This window comes from Macaca fascicularis, chromosome 5 (assembly GCF_037993035.2).
Source record: "Macaca fascicularis isolate 582-1 chromosome 5, T2T-MFA8v1.1".
NCBI classification, from domain to species: Eukaryota; Metazoa; Chordata; class Mammalia; order Primates; family Cercopithecidae; genus Macaca; species Macaca fascicularis.
The window spans coordinates 68,487,210-68,514,223 of NC_088379.1; the positions used below are offsets into that span (position 1 = coordinate 68,487,210).

At 32.0% G+C, this 27,014-nt stretch overlaps 1 protein-coding gene across 11 annotated transcripts in view; it reads left to right on the forward strand.

The window, feature by feature from the left end:
• The window catches only part of EPHA5 (EPH receptor A5), a 356,773-nt gene extending 333,552 nt beyond the window's left edge, over positions 1–23,221 (forward strand). For 9 of the 11 annotated variants that reach the window (XM_005555196.4, XM_005555198.4, XM_005555197.4 and 6 more), the window contains 3 exons: positions 6,730–6,923; positions 10,723–10,878; positions 18,559–23,221. In XM_005555196.4, coding sequence (XP_005555253.1) covers positions 6,730–6,923; positions 10,723–10,878; positions 18,559–18,664 — 456 coding nt within the window. In that variant the 3' untranslated portion in view covers positions 18,665–23,221. Of the gene's footprint in view, positions 1–6,729; positions 6,924–10,722; positions 12,291–18,558 lie in introns of those variants that run through there. The other 2 variants (XM_074040953.1, XM_074040954.1) reach the window with 1 other exon arrangement.
• Positions 23,222–27,014: the final 3,793 nt, after the last annotated feature.

The window sequence follows — 27,014 nt, forward strand, 5'->3', positions numbered from 1 at the left end:
AATATTTTAAAAAATAATTTAATTAATCTGTTTTTCAATCTTTTTGTATTAGAAGTATTTTTGTCCTTTTTGGTTTTAGGAAGTTAGGTTCCATGCTTTCTTTTTCTGACCAGTTTTAACCCAGTTGTTTTATTGCTACTTCTGTTGGACCAGATCTTACTTGTAAAGCAGAAAGACTACTTGACTCCAGAAAAGATCAACTAGCTTTGTGCTGGGTGTGCCTCTCTTCCTCCTTCTATTCTTTATTTCTTTTCTGATGTGCCAGATACACATATATCTGCAGTATAAATGATATGTGTATAAGCAATATACATAAACATATAAGGAATATGTATATTATTGGCATATTTCTTGCTAAAACAAAGAGTCAGCATGTTGTAATTAACTAAAGAAGGGGTATGAGGAATATAGTTCCTATCTAAATACTGCAAATTACTAAGATTTTACAGTAAGTAAATTATTCAACTCCTTAGCCTCATTGCTATATAATCTAAAATGAGTGTCTTTGACCAAAGAACGTTCATCTTTTAAGGATAATGCTGCCCTCGGATGTAAGTAATTATTTTAGGAACTAGTATCCTCATGAAAATTGTTATACTTTTGAAAAAGTGACACATAAAAAATTATCAGTTCTTCAGCTCAAAATTTCTGTACTGGCTGTTTAACAACAACAACAACAACAAATCTTGGACTTAAAGCCAGTAATCTTGGATTCTACAACTCTTGGTCAGTTTCAACAATTGTAAAGGGCTTCAATTGAAGATTTCTAAGATAATAGGCTTCAATAGAAGATTTCTAAGATGTCTTTAATCTCTGGAAGTCTACTAATCTAAGATTGATGCACTAAGGAAAAAACATACTCAATATATCTTTAATAACTATTGAAAACGGAAAGAAATCTTAGAATAAAACTGATATATCTGAAACTATTTCTATGTTATCTTGGTTTACTTCCAGAAATAAATTTGTAAACACTACTCATTTGCAGGGAGCTTTATATCTTGTAGTAACAGCTCCTATATGTGAGATTTCAAGTAAATGCCTAGCAACATAGGTACTCAAGCCCTAGATAGAACTTAATTCATGGAAACACACAGCTAATGCTTGAATTCTCCCTATAATCTTCCTAATCTTCCTGCCACTCAGTCAGTTTTCAAGCCTACATTTTCACATCTCCTGTGATGAAGAATGCACTATCTTCCAAAATAGCTCATTTTAATTCTGGAGAGAGATATATATAGCATATATACACACAATAATTTAAATAAATGTAAATATATATAATATGTAAATATATATCTATGGTGCAAATAAATATGATTCTCTAGGGTGACATTCATATGTATATTTATTTATGATGCAAATAAATATGATTCTATAGGGTGACATTCATACCTCTCTCAAATTATTTTATTTGGTGTGTGAAGTGTAGTGATGATAATTTCTAATTTCAGTGGTGTGACTCAGCATCAAGATGAAAGACCACAGATTTCTATGAGAAAAATACTTAATTTGTGAATCCTGCCACCCCCACTTCTTAGCTGTTAAAGATGAGCAATTTCTTAAACCTTCTAATTATTTGAAACCTGAGGTGTTTCATCTGTGAAATGTGTATAATAATTTTTATCTCATAGATTTGTAATAAGAATTAATTTAGATAATCACAAACAGTCTGCATGGCTATGACTGACATAATCCATAGGCTAATCCAGGCCCTCCAAGAAGCCTATGTCAAAAGGAAATAACTAGATATTAAGAAAAATGTTTCTAAGAAAAATCGAGGAGAGATGAAGGGAAGCTGGGAGAGATGTCAGACAGTGACACAGGTATGTCCCTAGGTATAGTAGAGATGGAAGGAAGGAAGGATAATTGGGTGCAAGCAACGGAGGAGAAATGCCGTTTTAAAGGAGTCTTATTATCCCTGCCATGCTCCATAATTGCCTGGAAGCAATGTGCATAAAGTAAGCTTTATGCAGTGTACATGTGATGAAGGGCTTTAGAGCACAGCAGCTAGAGTTGTTGGCCAGTTACTATCTCTGCAGGTGAAGAGCCTAGAGACAAATGTTTACGGTCGCCATGCTCTATTCTCTTACCATGACACACCTACTTCACACAGGTTCAGAGAGCATCTGTTTCCTGGTTCTGTGGGCACTTTCTCCTAAGAAAGAATTCAGAAGAGGCAGGTTACTACAGGAACTGCAGCCTGTAGCTATAGTTAATCATAGGACCTCACCTGGTCCCTATCCTCCCCCTCCTCCGCTATCCGGTCTGAATTCCCCTCACTATGATCTTGGCAGGTCATGGTGGCTTAACTGGTGATCTGATCTAATTCCTCATTCTTGGGGGTTTCACACATATTTCTCCCTGCCCCAACTGTGAGAAAGAAGTCCAACTTTTTCCTGATGCTCGATATCAATTATCCTTGCCATTATGGTGACTCCTCTTTTGATCTCTTTGCATGAGTAATTCATAACTATTAGTTCGATAGAGCCTTGTTGTGTTTTCTGGCAAGAGTCACTGGGAATGGAGCACAACATAGAAGTCTCGGACAATATATACACTGCAACTTGAAGAATGTCACCCATACTTTCAGAATCTTGTCTCCATGTTGGTGTTTAAGCTGTGTCTTGTTGCCTCTGGATGATGAGCTATGTGTGCTGGTGTGCTCCAACAAGTTTGTACCAGGTAGCATATTTTTAGAATATTTCTACTTGGATGAGACCATGTTAGTAGATTACAATTGGCATGGAGAGAGTGTTTACACCATGTCATGATACAAATATTACAAATTTGTCCTCCCACAGGGAGAGTGAGTTGTTACAAATTTATCAGCACTTCATGAAGTACAAAAGTACCTGGAATAACATCATTTTGTTCAACATCACTTTGTTATAATATTGATAAGAAAAACAAATATAACAACACACAGCCAGGGCCACTGTCTGTGTGGAGCATGCAGGTTCTCCCCATGTCTGTGTGGGTTTCCTTCCATAATCAAAGATATGGAAGGTGAATTGGTGTGTCTACATGGTCCCCATCCAAGTGAGTGTGGGTGTGAGTGTGAGTGTGAGTGTGTCCTGCAAAGAGATGGTGTCTGGGTCAAGATTGGTTCCCACCTTGTTCTCTGAGCTGCTGGGACAGGCTCTAGCCACCTGTGGCCCGAAACTGGAATAAGCAAATAAGTAATTATCTTACTTGCTTTTGTCACTTTTTCTTAAATGTATGTATAGCTCACATTTATTTCCAAGTTTAATATTAGAGGTGTTTTGGGTCTTCATTAGAAGTTTAGTTATGTTTTTGTAACCAGAAATATGCCCTAGGAACTTAACTCATGTTTATATCAAGTAGCTTATAGTAAAATTGGTTTCATTATACTTTGTTTCACTGAAAGTCAGTTTCCAGAACATATCCATGATAGTAGGTGAGGACTTAACTATTTGTGATACTCTCAAACATTCTTTATTGCAAAAGGCATACTCTGGTTGGGTGATATACTATGTGGGATTCTGTTTTTGTGAATAAAGCCTTTCAGAACTCCTATTGCTGGCTGAGGATCTGTGGGCAGGAAAAGCAACCATGCCCACAATAGGTATATACACCTAAAAATGGAAACCCAATGACACTTATGTGATAGAAGGAGCTCAGAGAGCCACCCTGCTATCAGATGAATAATACCATATGGGGGATGGGTTATGTTTTTAGGAATTGGAAAGAGAGGCAGCATTGTGTTCAGACTATCAATTTACATGTTAATGCCAAGAAAATGCATAGTATATTATACTATTTCAGATATAGCACATCTGAAATATACTATTTCAGATATAGCACATCTGAAATGGTGCCAGCTTGCCTGTAAAAATTCTAATTGTCTTTACTTTGTTCATCTCAGCCACCTGTATCAACAAATCTAATAGTAATGAGGAAGTCCGTCGAGATTAGAACTCATTTGGTTATATGTTCTAAGTTGTATGGGAAAATGAACACCTAATTGCACTGTGGTCAATTTTGGTAGATTTCCATCATTTTGCAACCTACCAGAGTAATAATGATATCTATTTCACCCTAAACCTGTAAAAAACAAACATTAAAAATAATAAAAAAAGGAAACTTCTAAATATAAAATGTGAAGTTATAGTTCCAAATCTATTTTTAAAATAAATTCTAACAATTAATTTAGAATTACATTTGATGACCTAATTTACCTGGACCCAGTTCTAAGTTGAGAATTATATTTCTAAATATAAATTTACCCAAAAATAACACTGATTAAGAAATAAATTCTAGAAATAACATCACAGGTCAAATAACTTATTAAGGTGTTTAAACTAAACATCTGCATTGTTGTGCTTAGTGGAGGAAGGATTATTTAAAAAAAAAAAAAATAGGTGCCAAAGAAAAAAATCAAATTAATTGGTAACAGCTTTGGAGAAAGTGCAAATTATGAAATAAATCATTTTTTGAGTAAATAAGAATTACTATTCTCACTGCATAGCAAATATATTACATGACTTAAGCTATTTATATTAGGATGCTTTATTTTGATACATATATGCTGTTAAAGGGAATAAAAACCATCCTTATCAGCAATGGAAAATCTTATAATCAGCAAACAAATAAATAAACTTCTATCAATCTGCGTACAAATGATAATTTTTAAAAATATTCCTTTATTTGATCACCAGTCAGACTAAATATTTTTTCAAGACTTATTTAGCACTTTTATTTATTTCTTAAATTTTTCGCGAGTATGTTTCTCATTTATCTGTTTTATTATTTTATTTCTCAATATGTATAAATTTTAATAAGCTATGTTAATCATATGTTACAATTACTGAAAACATTATCTCCTGGAGTTTGTCTTATAGTTACTAAATTGTTTTTGAGGTAAATTAACTAAGGTAGTAGGCTGCTCTTAGGTCTTTTGCTCAAAGTTATTAAATTTATCTGACCACTTAATTTTGGAGTCCTTGAGTACTTTTCATTTCTTTGCCTGCACTTAACTTTTGGTATTTCTCGGAACCTTTATTATATGCTTTTCCAGAGGGGATATAAACTACATCGACTTCAAGCTGTGGCCAAGTGCTGATGACCCTTACTTTTATATTATCAGTCCGGCTATCTCCTATGCTCTAGCCAGATTCCTGCAAATTGCCATCTGGGTGTTCCCTACTCACTTCAAATGAAAGAAGTCTCAAATTATATCTGACAACATTTTCTACTCTCAGAAATGTGCTTGCCTAAAGTTAACAGAAATTACCATCCAATGTGATAGGCTTGAATTTGCTTGGTTTTAACTACATTCCTCTCCTCTCTACTCCTATGTCTTTTAAATCTACCATTTAATCTTCTTTCCATCTGACACTGCACTGGGTCAGGTGCCATTTTCTTTATCATAAGGAGCATGTTTTCTTTCCAATGCTTAAAAATTGTCTTTGAAAACGAAATAAGCGTATGGAAGTAGAAGAGTAGAATGTGGATATCAGACGCCAGGAAGGGGAAGGGGAAGGGAGGAGGCGGAGATGCTGGTTAAGGGATACGAAATAACAGCCAGGTAGAAGGAATGAGTTCATGTGTTCTGCAGCACTGGGGATGAATACGGTTATCAATAACTTCTTGTGTATTTTCCACAAGCTTAGTAGAGAGGATTTTGAATGTTCACAACACAGGTGATAAATGTTTGAAGTAATCGGTATGCTCATTGCCATGATTCGATCATTATATATTTTATACATGTGTTGAAAGATCATTCTGTATTCCATAAATATGTACAATTAATATGTGCCAACAAAAAAAATTAAAATCATCTTTGTAAAGTTCCCATTCTAATCATTTTTTCAATTTATCAAATCAATTCTGAATTCTTTGTGAGAAAATGTAATTAAGACTAATTGTTAAATATGCAAAATAAGATATTAAGAAATATGTTCATTAATATTTGTTTTAGGATCACTCAAATATTTGAATTTTAGTAATAAAGTAAACCTGTATTTCTGTGTTTGGTAGCAAAAACAAATTTCTTCTTAAGTTAGGTATTTTGATGGGGGCAGCAACATCACAAATGTTTTTGATAAAATGACCTCACAATTAGGCTGATACTCTTATGTGTGGTTACATTTAAAATCAAGGATATTTATAACCCTTGTGCTACTAGACAGTCATTCCAGATTCCTGACAGAAATCAGCAGATGATAATAAACAGTCAGACCTTGACATTATTAAATGATACATGAGACAGTTATGCTAATTTAGCCTTTGACTTATCCATCATTTACCATCCAAAAGTCTCTTTTGAAGTAAAATTGCAGTTCTATTACTTTAAAAATGTGGCTGTGCACATATTTTTTCATTAAAAAGACATTAACTTTTCAGAAAAATCACTAGAAAATTTAATCTCTATTTGATTCTGGAGTTCAAGGATAAATAAAACATGAACTGTATATTTTACGTCAATTAATTTTACAAATCACCCTTCACCAAGATTTTAAGAAAAATGATTACTATTTATTTTATTTATAATATGTGAAGAAAGCCTATCTTTTTAATATTATCATAGTATATTTGTTTTATGTTGAATTTTGTAGCAATTGGAAATAGCCGTGGATTTTAAAGACAGTAATGCTAGTTATCATTGCAATAGTAAGGATAAAAGTTGGACAGTGGGACATTTTTTAAGCTATTCTATACTAAATTTGTGGTGTTGGGGGACTGATTCTGTTTTGCTTTATACAGGTGATTAAAGCAGTAGAGGAAGGCTATCGTCTGCCAAGCCCCATGGATTGTCCTGCTGCTCTCTACCAATTAATGCTGGATTGCTGGCAGAAAGACCGAAATAGCAGGCCCAAGTTTGATGAAATAGTCAACATGTTGGACAAGCTGATACGTAACCCAAGTAGTTTGAAGACACTGGTTAATGCATCATGCAGGTACAAGGCCAGATCCAAATGATTTTCCAGAATGTAGCTAATACAGATTGATGTCACAAATATTTTATCAATTAAATCATTCTTGTATAGACATTACTCTATGAATCTATATGACACTAATTTATTTGGATATATTTTTTTTCATGTTACTCTCTTACAGTGAAGAAATATGTTACTAAATTATACTTAAAATCACCTATACCTAATCTAATAGTATAAAATACCAGGTTTCAGTAAAATGAACTGTAGCCATGTTCAGTTAGCATTAAAATAAATAAATAAATAAATAAATAAATAAATAAAAACTTAAATGTGTGTATTTTCATGCACTTTGGAGGATAGGTGAGGATGAGGAATATAAGATTATAACATAAGAAAAAGTCAGTTAAGCACTGATATATTTTAAAACTGAGATATCTAACAATAATTACTCTGATTTCTTTAGAATATATTTTAGTGTTCATATTTTAGAAACATTGACAATTTTAGGGACCCTTTTGCTCTTATCCAGTTGCAGACAGATTTTTGGTTAATTATTTAGTGTGTAGTTTGAATGAGATTTAAAACTGATAAAGGAGTAATCTCTTGGAGAAAATTTATGTGAGTAAATGAGCATATTTTTTACTTTTCTGAATAGCATATGAATGCATTTAAATAATGTTTCATATTTGTAAAGCATGCCTTTTTCTTTATCTGAAAAACAGAATTATCTTCTCAAAAAATAAATCAGTTTGATTCTGTACTAGAAAATTTACCAGATTGTTATTTTCACTATGATTGAGGCAGTTGTCTATTTTTACAAGAAAGTGTTATGTTAGTAACTAAATTGGCTGCCTATTAGCATGCACTAAATGAGAAACAATGTGTTAAAAAAGTTAGAAAAGTTCTATGATTCCGACATAACATTTGTTTACTAGATGAAAAGTCATTTTAAATACAAATGATGAATGGATTTTCAAACTCTGTTCAAGCATCATTAACTTCCTGTGGTAACAAATGGAGAATGTATCTTCTTAGCAGTTATTCCGTATGTTGTTCCCTAAATATCTGCTTTTCAATTACTTATTGTCACATAAAATACTAAGACTTTCTCTCATCTACCTGTTTGAATTATATTACATTGTCAGAAATGGACATACGAAAGGAGTAAATACTTAGTGTTCTAAATTATTTAATTTAGATAGGCATCATTATTATAGCTTGAGAGCATTTAAAATTTTCTAAATAATTTTATTTCATTATATGCAATATAAAGGATTCAGCTTTCTAGGTTTTGTATAAACAGGTTTTGTTTTAAGACCAAATTTACCACTCACTGCCTTTCCTTTATTCAATCTTCTGCATATCCTGACTCTAGAAATTGTTAGTTCCTGGTCCATTGTCTCGCCCTTTCTCCATCCCTACTTATGTCACAAGATGTGATGACTTCAGTAACCATGTAGATGATATTCCAGTATCTCTAAATGTCTTGAATTTTTCTCCTTCAATGACTTTATTCTCAAGTCTACCTTGTACTCTCCTTTCCATGCTGATATTCTAGACCTTGCTATTATCAAAATTGCAATTCTTTCATCATTTCAACTTCAAGATCTTACTCTCCAACTGTTTCTTTCTGCAGTTCTCTAACAATTCATGCCTAATGGCTAAAAATCACTATAACGTATTCGTTTATTCATCCAACATCTATTTACCTTTATACTCTGTGTCATGCTGTGGGCTAGGTGCCAAGGATACAACATTAAGCAAATAGACCTAAGTATTTGCCTTTGTGAAGCCAATGCACTGTTGGGAGAGAGACGCTGAACAAAATAAAAACTTCAAAACCAATTGTGTTTGGTTTTGGAGTGGAGAGTGAGAATTAAATTCAAGATGAATACTAGAAGGTTAGATTGATTGTGCAGGTGAGATATGATGATATCTTGAAATAAGGTGGTATTAATATTGAATGGGAGAGAAGTGGTTGGCTGTACAATATATTGGAAGTTGAATAGATGGTATGCACAATGATAGGTTTTGAGAAAAATGAGGACAGGGAAGAGGTGGACTGTCGCATCATACTATAATGGGGGAGGACTTCAGGAGCACACAGATGTGGAGAAGATGAGGAGTGTGGTCTTGGACCTGGGGCCGTATTTATCTGAGAAATATGGAGGCACAAAATAGGCATATGGATACAGAAGAATCTTAGTCTGGAAATAAAAATATTTAAAAAACAGATACTTTTTAAAGACATGAAAGTGAGTAAAATTATCTATAGTGGAGTTATAGCCTAAGTAGAAAAATATAGGGCCACGTCCTGACTCCCTTCGAGTTTTAAAGTCAGGAAAACAACAACAACAACAACAAAAGACTAGCAGGCAAAGGAGATTGAGGAGAATCCAGCAGCGCACACACACATGCGCGCACACACACACGCGCGCACACACACACGCACAGAATTGTGATTTAAACAATGTTGAGACAGAGTAGGATTTCAAGAGTGAGGTGGGAGGTGGTAGTGGTGTTGGCTGAATGTTTCCAAGAGGTCAGTCTTTTTGTACTTTGGAAAATGCTCACAGATTTTGGAAAAAGAGAGATCTTTGCCCATCTCAACTAGAGTAATTTTTATAAAATTGGTTTTGAAGAAACTACATGCAAGTGTAAATGGAATGTGAGAAAGTGGAGAGAACCTAAGTAGAGAGAAAAGTATTTGTGTTTTCTTATAGTTGCAATTTACTTAAGTAAATTTCACATGTAAATGATGTAAATTTACCTGATGGGTATGTAGATTATTTTTAATATTTAGTTCTCTTTTGTCATTTTTTCTGATTATTTCCTTAAGATACATTTCTAAAAGTCATCATCATCATTATATCATTATTATTATTGGGAAAAGAGTGTGAATGTAATGTCATTAAAAGTGTCTATTGATTTAGTTGATTCTATTAAGTTTTGTTTTGTATTTGGGGTTACATTTTGTTTTTCATGTTCTACCACTCCTAGGTGAATTAAGAAGCACTCTATTTAAGAGTATAAAATAAAGAATAAATAGTTCCTTAACTTCCAGATAAATTTACTTAAATGAGCGTAAGTTCCTCTAGCACGTCTATAATCGATTGGCTTTGCACAAATTATCCCACGTTTCTATAGTGGGTAGCATTTTTCTTATCTTCATAAACAAAGAGTAGTATATCTAAATCACTACCTGGCAAGTTTTTAGTAGAAAGATTTTTAGAGGAATATTATGTTTACAGCAAAATTGAGTGGAAGGTGCAGAGATCTCCCACGTACCTGTTACGCTACACATTATGTAGCCTTCCCCCACCCTATTACCAGCATCAACCACCAGAACGATACATTTACTACCATTGATGAATCTGTTTTTCCACATAATTATCAGCCAAGGCCCATAGTTTACATTAGAGTTCACTGTTGGTGTTGTACGTTTTACAGATTTAGACAAATCTGTCCACCATTATACCATTATACAGAGTGGTTTTATTATCCTAAAAATTCTCTAGGTTCATCTATTAGTACTCAATAAAATTTTTAGCTATTGTGTTGTCTTACGTAAAATTTACTTATTAGTAAGTCCTCATCTTAAGTCATCATTAATTATGGATAAAATAATCTCAGTAGACTGATTTTGTGTTCTCCTGTATTTTAAATTATTTTCTTCCATGTTAGCATTTACGTATTTCTCCTCTATAAATATACTTACAGACTCAAAGATCCATTGAATATAAGTTAACATTATAGTAAACTTTGTTATGAAAGAATTAAATTGTTACTATTAATATTTATGTTTTATGTGTTTTAGAGTATCTAATTTATTGGCAGAACATAGCCCACTAGGATCTGGGGCCTACAGATCAGTAGGTGAATGGCTAGAGGCAATCAAGATGGGCCGGTATACAGAGATTTTCATGGAAAATGGATACAGTTCAATGGATGCTGTGGCTCAGGTGACCTTGGAGTGAGTAATTTTTCTGATAATTTTTACATAATTGTTGGGGCAAGAAAAGTTGTTCAAAAACCAATTTGGATGAGGTCAAGGGAAATCAGTTAACCTTTGTGGATGTGTGGCAGCTCTCAAAGAAGCCTCATCATCTTTAGCCTGTATTGTTAACAACTGCATGGTTAATGCTACGTGTGACCGGTATCTTTGCTTGTTTGCTTCAAACAAATAACATTGGCATACTTGAATAATTGGAATAACAGCTCCTTGACAAAATACTGGTGTTTTGTGTTGTGGAAAAGATGTTTTCTTGACAAGTTTTTTTATACTGGTATCTATGTTATATGAATGTAAATACCAAACAAAATTAACTGTAAGCACAATTGGTGTGGCTAGTCCTACATAAGGACCAAACATATTTGTACATTTCGGCTCTCTACGATGAATACCAAGGTAACAACAGCTTAAACAAAGCTTCCCTGGCAGGATCTCATTTAATTTCTAAGTGGTGCACCTTACATTCTTGCAATCTAAGGATGTATCAGATCCTGCCTCTGATTTGTTATTTGGTACAATCTCAGTGGAACCAATTGTGCCGTTTTCTGTTTGCACGTTTAAGATAAAATTTATCAAATCTTATTAAATAAAAATCACTAAAGTTAAATATTAAATTCTTTAAGGTTGTAAGTTGTTTGTATTTTATTATATACTCTGTACATGTGGTTGTTTTAGCCTAATTGTTATTTGTGAATAACTGTCTTTATGGTGGTTCCATCTAGATTACATTAACATTAATGTTTTAGCCTGTGAATACAATGATAACTTACTTCAAATTACCTGCCAATTCAAAGGTTAAAATATTGTAAGGTTTAGAAAATGGTAGAATATTGTGAAGCACTAAACCATAGTTGTTATTTCATTTCGACACATGATATGAACATTGAGCAGTTCTCATTCACCATCTCTATTATTCTGGCATTCTTTGATTCATTGAATTCACTGCTCCTCCCCACAAAAGGTAACAGGGTACCACCATTTATCACCAATTAATTTCTCATTCTCAGCATTCTCTTTCTTCATACCGATAACTAAAAGGACCTGAAACCAGCCACTCAGCTTGCTTTCTTAATTTACTGAATCTCATTCTCATGGTCCGCCAAATCATATCTACTTGATGACACATATGCTTTGTCCATTATTTCTTTGGACACTCAAGGAACTCATTTGTGCTATATTTAAAGTAGTATACTGAAAAATTTGCTGATAATTTAAAACTATTTTTACATGATTGCTATTTAATTTTTTAGTAAAAATGGTCATTTTAATTTATTAAAGTCATTTGTCATTTTATATTAAAATGATATTGTAGGTATTTCTTCTACCCAATGTCAGATTACTTGTAAATATATAATAAAATGATTTGCATTAAACAATGTCTCCTTTTTATTAAAATAGCACATTTTCTGTACATAGATACATCTACTACATTTTTGCTTCTTCCTTCAAAAAATAGTTATAATCACAAATTATACTTTTTGCATTAGTTACTTGTGTTTTACTTATATCTTTGGGGTCCCAAAATACTATAAATATGTCGAATATTTTAGCATTATAGTTTCACATTTTTCTTATTCCTTTTTTTTTTCTGTTTCTTTCCTATCTGCTCCTCTATCCCCAAATGCTCTTTAGTTTTTATTTTCTTTCAAGCACTAATAACCTCTTATGTCTTATCATAATGATTCTTCTCCAGCTTATTTCTTCTTGCTGTATTGCCTTTATTCAAACATTTTGTCTTTTAATTCATTTACTCTGCCCAGAAGAGTAAAGTTACATTGGGAGACTTACCAGCATTTTCCCATTCAGAAAGTATTGGTCTCACTGTGGTAACTGCTCCAAATTCTCAGGGGTCATAATCATTAATACATTTCTTACCAGGAATTGGGCCCACAGATCCTAACTCCAAGAAAGCTGTTTTTTGGGGGAGAGTCCAGGCACTTTAAATTTAACTGCATGCCCCCTTGTTTTCTCTGCTTTCAACTATATGTTTTTCAACTCTAAAAACATTTATCAAAACATTAAGTCACTCAAGTAATCAGTTACTTGTTTGGTCAAAAATTTTTTTAAAAAAAGTTCATCTGTTCATTTTGCCTACTCTCTTCCAAAAAAAAAGTCAGTCATTGCTAAGGACTAGTGGCAAAGGAGATGGGATTATCAGCAAAAGAAAAAGATCAGTTCTCAAAACACCTTGATACTGATTTTTCACACATAGTGTTTACCCCATATTAATTTTATGAAGGTTGTATAATAAAATAATAAAATATAATTTTTAGAGTTATTGTCAAAAGATAATAGAAGTTGAGAATGGAAGAATACATTCATAGCTGTTGTAAATACTTAGGAAAAATGTGAAAATCAATTCATATAAAGCAAATAGTCCAACTGCCATATTTAAAAACTACATTGTAATTTGTGACATCAAATTTGTTTTCAAAGTGGGCTTAGAAGAAAGCAATAAATATACAATTTTCAGAACTACATACTTTTGTTAAAAATCTCCATCACTTCACTTGTATATGGATTGTTGCCAGTACGCGCATGTATAGCTAAATATTGAAAGGTAATGAAGAAATTAGAGGTCTTAGAGTCAAAGCATATTCATGAAAACGGCTTTCAATCTTAGATGTGTTTGTCTGCTACTCTTTGTGCCTAAACCTTGCTATTCTGTGTTCAGTATTCATATGAAAACAATTGCGGCAGTAATGGTGCAAACTATCTCATCTTGTATAAGTGCAGTGGATTATTGTCGATAGGGATAATTGTGAGCGTGAGGTGAGTTGAAAATTGAATCCAAACATTTCAGTTAAGGACAGAATCACAGCTACTTTTTAAACTTCTTTTCAGCTCAGTACTGTCAACCTTTGGTTATTCAGAAAAGGAGCAAAATCCAATAAATTTAAATATTACACCAATTGTATGTCAGCTGAAGAGGTTCCTGTTGTCAGCAGTTACTGGAATAGAGTCTTAAACTAATAAGATGAAAGTTTTCAAAATCCAGAGCCAAAATCTTTACAGATTAATACAAATAGATTTATTCAGTTATCAATAAGTCATTACGCATGATTTATTATACACTTAAAGTACACATAGGAGTACCTACTGTCCTCTGTATTCTAGCCTCACAATGTCTCATCCATTGAGAACCATTAACAGACCATGATTAGATCTCTTCCTGCCAGATGTAATATATCTATCTTGTACAATATCTATATCATTGATTGCTAGGGTTCTGCAAAGTTAACAAAAAGAAAAGGACAAACATACAACTGCATGATAAAACTCTGACAAAAGCAATAAATATTGAAGTTTAGGGAATATTCATTAATCTATCTTCTCCCTTCTCCTATTCAGCCAATGTTGGTTGGGGCTAAGTACCAGTGATATGGCTGATACGGCTAAAAGGCGTGTAAAGTAGAAGGGAGAAGAATGAGCAAGAGAATGAATCATCTGTAAATAGATTAATTTAAGCCTGAATAATTAAGAGTTGATTCTAACATCAACTATATACTTTTGGTTATTCTAATTTCATTCTGCCATTTTAGCATCATTAATATCAGTGTTTTTCCATTGTTTAATACTATTGAATAATGTTTGAAAAAATACTGAAATGTAAACCCAACAATGACAGTTCATAACATTTGGAGCTTTTCTAAAAGTAATCAATTTTGTCAACAAAATCCAAACTATCTTTTATGTAACAATGCCAGTCTCATCATGTTTAGATTCATAAGCCTTTATCAAAATGTAATTCGGTATCGCTAGAATTGATCTTCAGTATTACTTAAGATTATACATGATCATGATAAAATTTGTGTAATACTTATAATGGGAACACACTTAAGACATTGTGTAGCTATAACATTTTCTATTTAGAAAAATGAAATTTAAAAATGCATATCTTGTACCATTTCCAAATTATTTTTCAAAAATTATTGTATATAGGGTAGCGATATCATTATTTTTATTTCCATGAAATTTATGTAATTAATGCTAAGTTGAGCATTTAATATGTGATTTAGGCGGTAAAATGGGAATTATTGGAAATAAAAAATGTGAGATTTAACTACTTAAAAGAAACTACCTTAAAGTATTTAGCAATATTTGAACAGTTATTTAACCTTTAAACATCTAATATGGTGTTAATTCTCATCTGTAGTGTTATTAACAGATATTAAGATGCATTTCAAAGAAACTACTTAGTTGCTGAGAACAATTTTAACTTGCATAAATAATCTTATCTCTCCACGTTTTCACTGAAAATCACATTGTATAAAGGTATATGTACGTTGCATGCATTATTATAGTTATCCTGTCCTCTAAATCTCTGCACCTACCTTAGTTTGACAGTTTTTCAAATAACACGTCAGATTTAGAGAAAAACAACAGAATGTCATGAGAGAATACATTATTTATTCAGTATGCAAAATTCAGTGTTTTGTTTCTATAATTCTATTTCTCCCCTGGGGAGATAGGGTTTAGGATGAGATGTAAAGGAAAGACAGAGAAGTAAAAAGAAGAGGAGAAAGTGCCCTTTGACATTCATCTCAAGGGATAATCAGATAATAAATTGTTCTTGAAATAAAATTTTGTCCTTAGTTCACTGTTAAAATTCAAACAAACTTAACTTGAAATCTGTAAGTATGAAATGTTCTGACAAAATAAAAATTTTAATTTTCTATAAACACAAACGATACCCACATTTATTAATCAAATAAAATTCCTCACAATTCTTTAGTATGATATAGTTATCATGAAAAATTTAAACTGCCAAAACATTGAGCGAGCTACAGTCTTTCTTGTTCTCAAGTCATATCCAGAAGATGAAATTATATTGTTATCTAATGTACAGCAAGTTAAGACACTAGAAATAAAAATAAGTTACTAGTGATTTGATATCCTTTAGACAAAACCAAGATTTGGAATATGGAAACACATACACACTTCAAATTTAAATTTTGTGATTGTATGTATAAAAATTCCATGTTTGAAGGAGAACTTATAAATTCTTTCAAGTCATTCAGAATAAACAGTAGTGGTTATTTTCAAAGGCTCATTCCTAATAATTCCTAATAATTAGCATAGCAATCATGAATTACGCATTTTAAGCCTATATATTATTACAACCTTATTTCCAAATCTGGATTCATTAGTATTTCTTATGCCTTTATAAAACATATGATAAAACACATGTTTTAAAACTTTGTTTCTAGTCCTAATTAAATTGTCCAGCAGAGACGGTTTTTAGGTTAAGAAAAAATGTTCATCCTTTTTCTCTTGGCTGTGATCCAGTTTGCTAGTGAACACCCATGAATACCCAAATCTACGTAATTCTTTATAATTAATAATTTACTTGTGGAAACATGAGAATATTAGTGCATAACAGAAACTACCATAGTCATATTTGGTGACCATAGCCTCAGACAAAGTATGTGTTTCGTTCCCTTCATTCGATATTTTCTTTTAGAATTTTGAATATTTTAAATTACATTTACAGAGTTCTCATTTTACAGATGAATAAATTATTGCATATAGTTTGAAGTACTTTACTCAAAATCATCTCTTAGAAGTATGATGAATCAAAAGTATAGACTTGGGTGTTAGGTACTTGATATTAGCCCTAACTTGATTATGCATTTGGCTGTGTTATATAGCTAAGTAATTCAAATTATCTAAGCCTTTGTTTCTTCATCCATAAAAGGAAATTTAAAAATCTGTATCATACAGTTATTGATATCTCTAGCATACAGGACATATGTCTATTAAGTGTCACAAATATATATGTGTCTAAATTGGTGTGTGAATATGGTTATAAAATGTCACCAATTTATATGTGTGGAATAAAACCATATATATATATATGATTCTCAACCAGGGGAGATTTTGCCACTCAGGGTAAATTGTCAATGACAATTTATCTTGTCAAAATGAAGGCCTGGTCGTGGTGCAGTGCTTCTGGTATATAGTGGGCAGAGGCCAAGGATGTAGCCGAATATTCTACAATGCATGAGACAGCACCTCTACAACAAAGAATTATCCAGCCTATAACGTTAACAGGTTCAAGGCTGAGAAACTCTGGTTTAGTTGAAAAGAGACAAGATTAAACTCGTGTCTCTTATATTCCTCGTTTGGTCTGTAATTAGCTACTTTGTAGTCTATTCCATTATTAATAATAATGATTTTGTTTCAAAGCTAATTTTACTAATTTGTAAGTTTCCCTGAGGATTATCTTCCATGCCATCTCTACTGCTATTATTATTTTTATGTTCCAATCTGGTATCTTTTAGTTGTAATAATTTTTAAGCTTACTGTTGAATATTCACATTCTAAAAATCAAATATGTTTCCATCACAAATATCAATAGCATTTTTTTTTTTTTTTGGTGGGGGTAGCTACTTGCCATTTCCTAAAACTCTCATAACAAATAAAGAAACCATAAAGGGAAAAGAAAACTAAAATATTATTTTCAAAAAAATATTTCCAATACTAGTATGCACAGAGACTTGGCATCCTTAATTTCTATTCTCTGATAATTACGAGTTTTCGTTGAATTCAAAGAACAATTAAAACTATTCAGTTTCTACCTGTAATGATTCTAATGTCTAATGCAATTAATTCAATAGAACTCTAAGAAAATCTGAAATTAAAACACACACTGAATGGAAAAAGGTTCCACTTTTCACATAATGTGTTCAATAAGGTAATTACCTAGAGAAATCTAACATGGAAAACATCTTTGTCATTTAGGATTTTGAATTTTTGATGCTTATTTTTTCATGTAATTAATGCTTATCATTTGCCAAAAATACCTGACAAATACATACTTTAGGGGAACAGCATTCCTCAATATCCTGTAAAAGAATGTTGAAAAACCATGGCTACTTGTCTTGAGCTCCATAATATGTTGTTAGTTTAGAAATCTAAATATTTGTAATTTTATTTTGAATAATAAGCATGTTGAAAAAATAGCACAGAAGTATCTTGATTGAAAAGTGTTCTGAAAGCGTGTAATCTTCAGCATGCTGTAAATGCCAGGAGAGCTTGGATATTGTTTGATTTCAAAAAAAAAAAAAAGTTCTGGTACTTTTAGTATAAAGTAAAAAACAAAAACAAAAACAAAAAACATAAAACATTGTTATAAAAGCAGTGTAGTGGTGATTATCTCCAAAAGATATCTATTATATAAAATGACTGTATAGAATGAGTCGTTTTATGACTTTGGTTTTCAACTGCTTAGCTATAAAATATTGAAAGTCTATTTTAAGCTTCTCTTAGCAAAAAAAGTGCTAATGCATATTGTAGAGCTGGAGTTTCAAAACTTTTCAGTGAAATTGTACCTGTTAACTCTTTATTGGTAACAATGTGCAAATTTGTGTTATCACCACTCTGCACCACTAAAATAGTGATGTCCACAAATGAGAGCAAATATGTATTATATCATTCCTCATTATAAATATTTTTTGACTACTAACAGATTTTGGAGGTATAATTTTAGAGCCTAACCTTTAAAAATTAGACTCTGTATGTCTGAATTAGGACTGTAATCTAACTAGTGTCTGCACTGTTTGCCCCTTTGCCAACATGAAATATTGAGGTGTGCTGCAAATTGAATCAATACATCCAATGTGTGCTTTCTTCATGCAGGGATTTGAGACGGCTTGGAGTGACTCTTGTCGGTCACCAGAAGAAGATCATGAACAGCCTTCAAGAAATGAAGGTGCAGCTGGTAAATGGAATGGTGCCATTGTAACTTCATGTAAATGTCACTTCTTCAAGTGAATGATTCTGCACTTTGTAAACAGTCCTGAGATTTATTTTAACAAAAAAAGGGGGAAAAGGGAAAACATTGATTTCTAAACCTTAGAAAATATTTGCCTCGGCCACAGAATTTGTAATCATGGTTTTTACTAAAATCTCCAGTTCTTGGTCCTTAGTCTTCATTTTTCATGAAGCAAACATATCTTGCATTAAAAGGGACATGAGGATAAATGTCATCTTAAGTTACAACAACAGAATCCTTCCCACTACTTCTACAAAATTTTGTACCTGAAATACATAAATATATAGCACTTTTATAGACTGAATTAAGGCAACCCCTTTCAAAACTTCCAGGGATCTACTTGAAAGGAAATGTTTTATAGCCATTTGTGAGCTAACAAAAGCTACAGTTTACTGAAGTTTGCTTCAAGTCTTAATTGTCTACGAAAGTGTATTGAAGAGCAATATGATTAGATTATTTCTTGATAGATATCTTCTTTTGTAATTTTAAAATGCTGTTACACAGCGTTAAGTTATAGAAACTAGTGTAAAAACATGTTGCTTCATCAAGAAAAAGTACAATACAGGGTGTATATTTATTTTTTGTGTTATAAAATTTACTTTTAGTTGCTCTTCTAGAGATTATTAAGTAATAAATGTGTATATACTGTATAATTTGCAATATACCCAGGAACTGATTTAAGACGGAGTTGTGTGTGTGTTTGCTTGCACATGTGTGTGTTACCATTCTGCTTGCATTTCTAATAGTGTTTTAATTTTAGCAACATAAAGGAGCAAGTGTTCCAGAATGTAATATGAATAGGAGAAATAGGGAAGCAGTAAAACAAAATTTAACACAAGCTTGTGTCTCTTTTCCTCTCATGTGTCCAAAAGCTAATCTCTTTATTCACTAAAAGGAAATGTGTATAAGACTAAATCCCCTTTGGCTTTTTAAAAACACTTTGTGATATCAGTGACAATGCAGTTCTTGTAGCCATTAATCTTATACCCCTGTAAGAAATTTCACCTTTCTGAGTCCTAAAAAGTATCTTGTCAAGCAAAGTTGACACCGAAGGGCACATTTTCAGCAGGATGTAGAAGGATTTAACTGTGCAGGCTTCTGTTAATGTTGTTAAATCCAGGCACATAGCATGAAGCATCACCCTTAAGTGTTAATCCTTTGTAACCATTCCCATTTTGACTCAGTTCTAGGAATTTTGACTCTAAGGCAGCAATGGACTTATGACAAATATATACATATATATGTACACACACATAAATATATATATATATATGCTTCTTTCCCTTCAGAATTTTATTTCAAGAATTGACAAGTTTTATTTGTGATGTATGTTTATTCATTTGTTAATTTCATTTTATATTCAGTTACATAGCATTGAGTTTATTTTAATGAAACAATCCAAGGTATTATGTAATTAGACTTATTAAGGAATATAACATATCTTCTATATATGCTCTATATACAACACATGATGAAGACTTATACTGGTGATACAAATTATGCAGTGTATTAGAAATTGTACAAAATTGAGCTCCTGAGATAACCAACATTTTTGTATTATTACACTTTATAAAAATTATGGAATGTCATGTGATTATTCAAAAAGCAGAGCATTTAAATAAAATACAGCCTACTCATGATTATCAATGTTATTAGTACAGTAGATCAGAGAAGCCTGGATTAATGGAATTTCTCAGAAATACAGTCACATTATATTAATGATAGTCTGTTTTCCAAGCACTTGTTTTACTTGAATGTTAGCATATATAAGAATAAATTTTTGGGAAATAACTCCTTCCTATTCTGCCCACCTTTTACTTAAGCAGTAAAGTACCTCTTTTATAAAGAACCAGGAAGCATCAAAACAACAACAAAAATCTAAACAATTTTCAAATGATATATTCAGTTCTCATTATAATAAGGGCTATATACCATGGGTCCACACAAACTGTGCTGCAAACATATAATCTATTAGTTTAGTGAAATTTCCAGAGATGTGAATTTAATATTTTCTTGATAAAATCATAAATAGGCATCACCATTATTAAAGATGCATTTGTTCATTTCAATAAACAGAAAATTAATGAAACAAATTACTTTTGTACAAAATAAATGGAGATTGTGTTGCACTTTATTGAATTTTATAGAAATATTCAAATCTAAGTGATAAAGTAACAATTGAGAAACTTCAAAATGAAAGCCTTATTGATTCAAAAGGAAAATTACCATATCCTTTAGGGCTGATGAATTTGCCACAATTGCTTAGACATAACAAAGATATTTTCTACATTGTTTTCCAACTTTATATGCTGAAAGATAATTGTGAGGTCAGGGTGGAGTATATCTAAATGACTAGAACTTTAAGTTACAATATAGATTTTCTCTTTTTAACAAAAGAAGAATATAAATTAATTTGGATCAAATTTATTTGTCTTCTTTGCAATCTTGGTGATCATTTTGGAAAGTAAATTGAAAGGAAATTTAAATAGCCACATAGTATTCTTTTGCATCTCAATTTGGTTAAGAATTTCTAAGGAAGGTTAATATGACTTTAGAATGAATAAAGAGACTGTCAAACAAAAAGTACTTTCCCTAAAAAAGAGGAAAGAGTGTCTTTCTAAAATATTTGTTTTCTATTTTATATGTCACCAATTGGAAAATGCCAATCTCATCTTCAAATGTGAGAAAGGGAACAAGGAGAGGAGCAACTCTAGTAAAATGTAATGAGGCCATAATCCAAGGCAAAGTTTAACAAATCTTGATTGTGCGATTTCTTATTCTGTTGCTTCATTTTGTCACCCACCAGACTACCAAAAATAAAGCACAGACATGACAATTTTAGTACATATAATAGATTTTGCAAATAATACATAATGATATTGTAACTGCCAGTAGCAACATCTTAAGGGACATAACTCTTTCACAGTATTGGCCTTTGAAAAATCGGTACAGGGAGTAATTTTCAATGGACATTGATACTTGAAGTCACTCAGTTACTACTTTGACCAATCATAATTTGTTTCTAATCTTGTCATTTGCTCATGTATATTATTAATATAATCAGTTGCTATTTTCATAATGTATTATTTCTATGTAAAAATGTAAAGATTTTGATTTTCCCATTTTTTTTAAAATTATAATGTGCATGATCTTTCATTTCTTGCATTTTAATTACCAAGTCAGTATTCTAAGGTTGTAAGATTACTGTAAAAATTATATTCCAATATTTTGTCTAAACTTAAGTGTGGCCAGCATTACTGGTTTCAGAGTTGCCTAAACAGTACAGAATACCCTTAATTCAGTTTGTAAAAGAGTTTTGATCAGTGTGAAAAAGTGAAGACACAGTTTCATGGTTCAAGTTCAAAATGGAAAATTAATATCTTTTGAGTACTTATGTGTTTGCATGTCTGCTACTTAATCTCTATCTGAAAGTATAATATTTTTAACACCATTATTTATGCCATGTAAAGTGGGCTCTCAGAAGCACAAGCACAGATATTTACCTTTGGAAGACATTTTTGGCTATAAAGGTGCATTGAATGACAAACACTATTTGAGTTAGGTGTTAGAAATTTACCAGATGTATTATATTACATAGTAGAATAAGGTTCTTTTCTCATTTTGTTCTTCCTAAAAATAAGAAAAAAAAGAAAGATAAGTGTGATAGTAAACTGTCTTTTACTAACGTCCTGCCAGATGTTTAACTTCAAAGTAAGTAAAAAGTAGATACAATATGATGATGATGCTGATGATGATGATGATGAATAACTTGAATCAAAATACTAGCTTTATTTGACATTAATAAGTAGAATAAGTCATCATTTTTTCAACTCTGTAGTACAGCTGGTTTCATTGAATAATTTTCTCTGTTATGCTGTTAATTATATAATAGTGTATCAAAAGAGAAATAGATAAGAACTTTCTTTTTCTTTCTCATTAATTTATGAAGAAATCTTTTCACACACAAATGATTGAATGTTCTTGTTCAGAATGACCACATAATCATTGCTTAGAAGCAGACACCAATTATTTAAAAGAAAAAAAGTCTGTTTATAATAATCAGAATCAAATGTTGTTTGTTTCTTCTAAACCTTAATGGGGAAAATTGAATGTGGCAAAATGTCATGTTTATTCGGGCTGAGAACTGTATTAACAGTAGAAGTTTCAGGGGTCAGCATATCTATGGCTCTTTAGGCTGCTGTAGTTTTATAGTCAATTATTAAAAAGTATGTAAATTGCATTTATAAAAGTCTGATAATACTTACACTCAGTCATTTGTTAGTATTTTTATCAAAATCTCTTAGTTTCAGTCATGTCAGAAGCAGCTCTATAGCATATCTTACTCTGTGATATACATCAGGTTATCTCAAGTCCCTGCCTCACAGTTAATTTAAAGAAGGATTAGGATTTCTGTATTTTTTCTCATTTGAATCTTTAAGTGCATTTGGTTTGTGTACATGTTTTTTGTAGTGTAAGATATGAAATTTTATATTTTTTCAGAAAATAAAAAAAACATTTGAATACAGTTACATCCGATTGTCATGCTTGACCCTCTCCGGAGAGTTTAAACTTATAGCCTTTGTGTAATGATTTCAGTTACTTCTAATAAAAATGTTTCAACTGATTATGCTAAATATTTTAAAGGCCATCAGCATCCATTTTCTTCAAAAACATACTCATGAGCCTGCATTTAAATAATTTTTGCATATGGAGATTGACACTGAGATTGTAGAACAGGTGCATTACCATGTGAAAATCTAATTAGAAGTTGATTAGTGACAGTGTAATATATTATTTGGAAAAAACAGAAAACTATGCACACTATCCTGGAAACAAACAAACAAAAAGAGACTTTCACTGAGCAGCATCAGACCAAGACTTTCTCATCACCATACATGTGCTTACAGCAAAGAGCGGAAGAGTTTCATTGTCACAGGAAGAGGTGTCATTTAATACAAACACCTCCCACTTTTTGTGTAAGTGTTGTATCATACTGGTCTCTTTTTGTAAAAAGCATAGCAAACAATTCACTGTATTCAAGGAAATAAATATTTGTAGTTGTTTGCATTTATATCACAATATGTGACATCACCATGCCTACGGAAATAATCCACAACTCCTTTGCATATGTATAAAATAACTACTACAAATGATATTATTTAACATTTTAGTATATATTGTATGTAAATAATTCTGAGTTCTTTGTCACTAGGTAGACTATTATTTTTGCCTCTGCTTTTCTTCAGAAGTAAAGATTATATGACCAGGTAGAAAGGATGAAGTGGTAGTGAACACGTTAGCATTTAATGAGAATACACCATTCTGTATTTGAATTTTCCACTTTTACCTTTGAGAGACATATTATTGACTCCACTTTAATGATGAAGGAAAAACAGCTTAAAGCTGTCGAAAATTTGCCCAAGGCCTGACTGCTCTTCAAAGGCTGGATGAAATCCACATTTATTTGAGAGTAAAACTATGAACTTCCCATCACACAATTCTGATTCCACGCTGTTGCCCATGCTATTGAGATGATAATATCATTTATTCCAACGTTCTGGCTTAATTGACACAAGGACTGAGAGTCATCGGGAAACAATGAATTGCACATTTACAACAAGCAAAGTATCAACATTGGGTAGAAACCAGGGTCTGACTGAATACACCTCTAACATGTTCAGCTTTTGGAATAAGCCAAACTTTGGTAATCAAAAATAGTTTTCCTTATTTATCATTCTGCCACTGAGTAGCAACACGATCTAATTCAGGATTTTTTTTTAATATAGGTCATAGTGTCTGCAACTATAAGCTCAGGAAATTGCAAATAATATTTGTCGGTTATTTTCAGCTATAATACCTGAATTTCACTTACAGAACCTTGACATCTACAAGAGATTGTCTACCAAGTTCTTGCTACATCCAACATAAAATAAATAATTTTGTCTTTATGAAAACCCACAGTAGCTATTTAAATCAGGCAGAGTTGTATATAACATATTATATGTAATTTTCCTTTAATTTAGCAGGTTAAAAATAATAAGTCAGATGAAGCTGACAGAAATGCTAATATATGGATAAATGTTTTTACAAAGAAAGAGTTATTTGTTCCTACATTTTATTCCTTACTTTTTAAAATTATTGATTATGAAAAATATTAAGATGTGTTATGTGATGATTATTTTCAGTTTGACATTTCCAAGTGATCTATGTTTCCAGAAAGTAGAAATTAGTTAAGAATCCAATTTTGTGATGTTGAATTTTTAAACAAAAAGAAAAAATTCTCTATTAATTAGCATTTTTATTATGATCATAAAATTCAACAACAAATCTCATGTTAAAGTTGACTCTCTAAAATGAGTAATAAAAAAAGACTTTTTAAAATTAAACACTGCTTATATGTGGCAGGTTACTTCAAGAGATAAAATACACTCACCACAGGTAAACAATTTTAGTTACCATAACTTATAAATGCAAAGAGATTTTGCAGGTGTTCAGAGTTTGGTCTAGGCCTCTTTCCTCAATTAGATGACAAGTAGAAATTTGATTGTGTTTTTCCAAAAAATCATGGTTTCTTACACTGCTCCCAACAAAAACCATTCTTCAGGCTGTACAGGAAGAATGAAGCTAGCATCTACTTGACTTCTGGGGAGGCCTCAGGAAGCTCAGTCATAGCCGAAGGTGAAGGGAAAGCAAGCAGGACTTACATGACAGGTGCAGAAGCAAGGCTGTGGGGAGGTGCCACATAATTTTAAACAATCAGATCTCAGGACAACTTAATACCATGAGGGCAGCACCAAATGGGGATGGTGTTAAACCATGAGAAATCACCCCCATGATCCAATCACCTCCCACCAGGCCCTACCTCCAGCATTGGGGATTACATTTCAACATGAGATTTTGGTGGGGACACACATCCAAATGCTATTCCCACCTAAACAGGGCTCTAAACATTTATCTATAAATGTGTTTTATAATTTATAGATAACTTTAAAAATCAGTCAGGATATTACGATTTTATTTTTTTTTACTTTCCCTTATTTCTAAAATATGTACTTTAATATTATTTATATGGTTCATAGTATTGGTTCACATGATAAATGTCTCAAACCATGCTGATAAGAAACACTTATGAACAACAAGCATTTTCATCCATGTATTTAACTCATGTAATCAATCAATCAATCTTTAAAACTCACACACTCAAAAAAGAGTAAGTCGATATCTTCGACGAGAAGCACCAGGTTTCTTTATTCAGCAATGTAAATATGATCTCAACACAGGTACAGCCAGTGTGAGCTATTAATACTTTCAAGTTCATAGTATGAGATAATTTATCCATTAGGAGAACATGATCTCTTTGCTAGAACTGAGAAGTTAAGTTTCAGTTCCGATGTGGTTTACATGTTCTAAATTCATTGAAGAGTTTCTGTTTTAGGAGGTATGTATGAAAGATCCTTCTTAGACCCTAGCCTCTAAGTGAAGGTCAGAGACTTTCTATCTACCTTAAGGTACCAAGAAATGATATCCTTGATTGGACTCTGTTCTCTGGAATTGAACATAATGCCATCTATTGCTATAGTTGCTGATATACACAAATCTACTTCTGGGCTTGATTTATATCTCTTCCTCAGATTGAGACCTCAAAAAAGGTCTCAGATTGACCTTTTTTTGTCACAATACTTTCTAAGGAAAAAAAAAGAATATATTACTTTAAATTAATATGAGAAGATAAAATGGAATAAAGTATGCCATTATCTTTTCTTTCTTCACCAGCCAGTCCATAGACTTCAGTGTTCAAATTCTGTTTCTCTGGAGAAAATTCTGTTTCTTTGGAGAAAAGCCTGATAAAGGTAAATCAGATTTCTGTATGCAATACAAGAGATTCTAACCAAGTAACTATGATATGGCCTGTTTCTGAGTGAGCTTTATAAATCTTTGTAGATTTGGCTTTGGTATGTGCAAAAAAAAAATAGGAAAAATATAAACTTCTGATATTTTCTATTATGGGGGCTAGGCAGATCTGGCAATACCTATTTATTTAATTTTAAATTGTATAGAATTGGAAGCAAGCCCCATTTTTTGGCTAGGAGTTCACTTAAAAATTTTTCACAAACTCACCAAAAAAACTTGGGACTTCCAAAAAAGTGATCACACAATGTTTATAGGGAAGACTATAGTTAGTCCATCCTCTTCCTACATAAATTTCAGTGGCTTTATCTTAGGCTCCAGAGGAAAAAATAAATAAATAAAAATCTTTTTCCAATGAATATATAGCTTCAAGGTGAACTCTTTTACACTTTTTTCTAAATAAATTTGTACA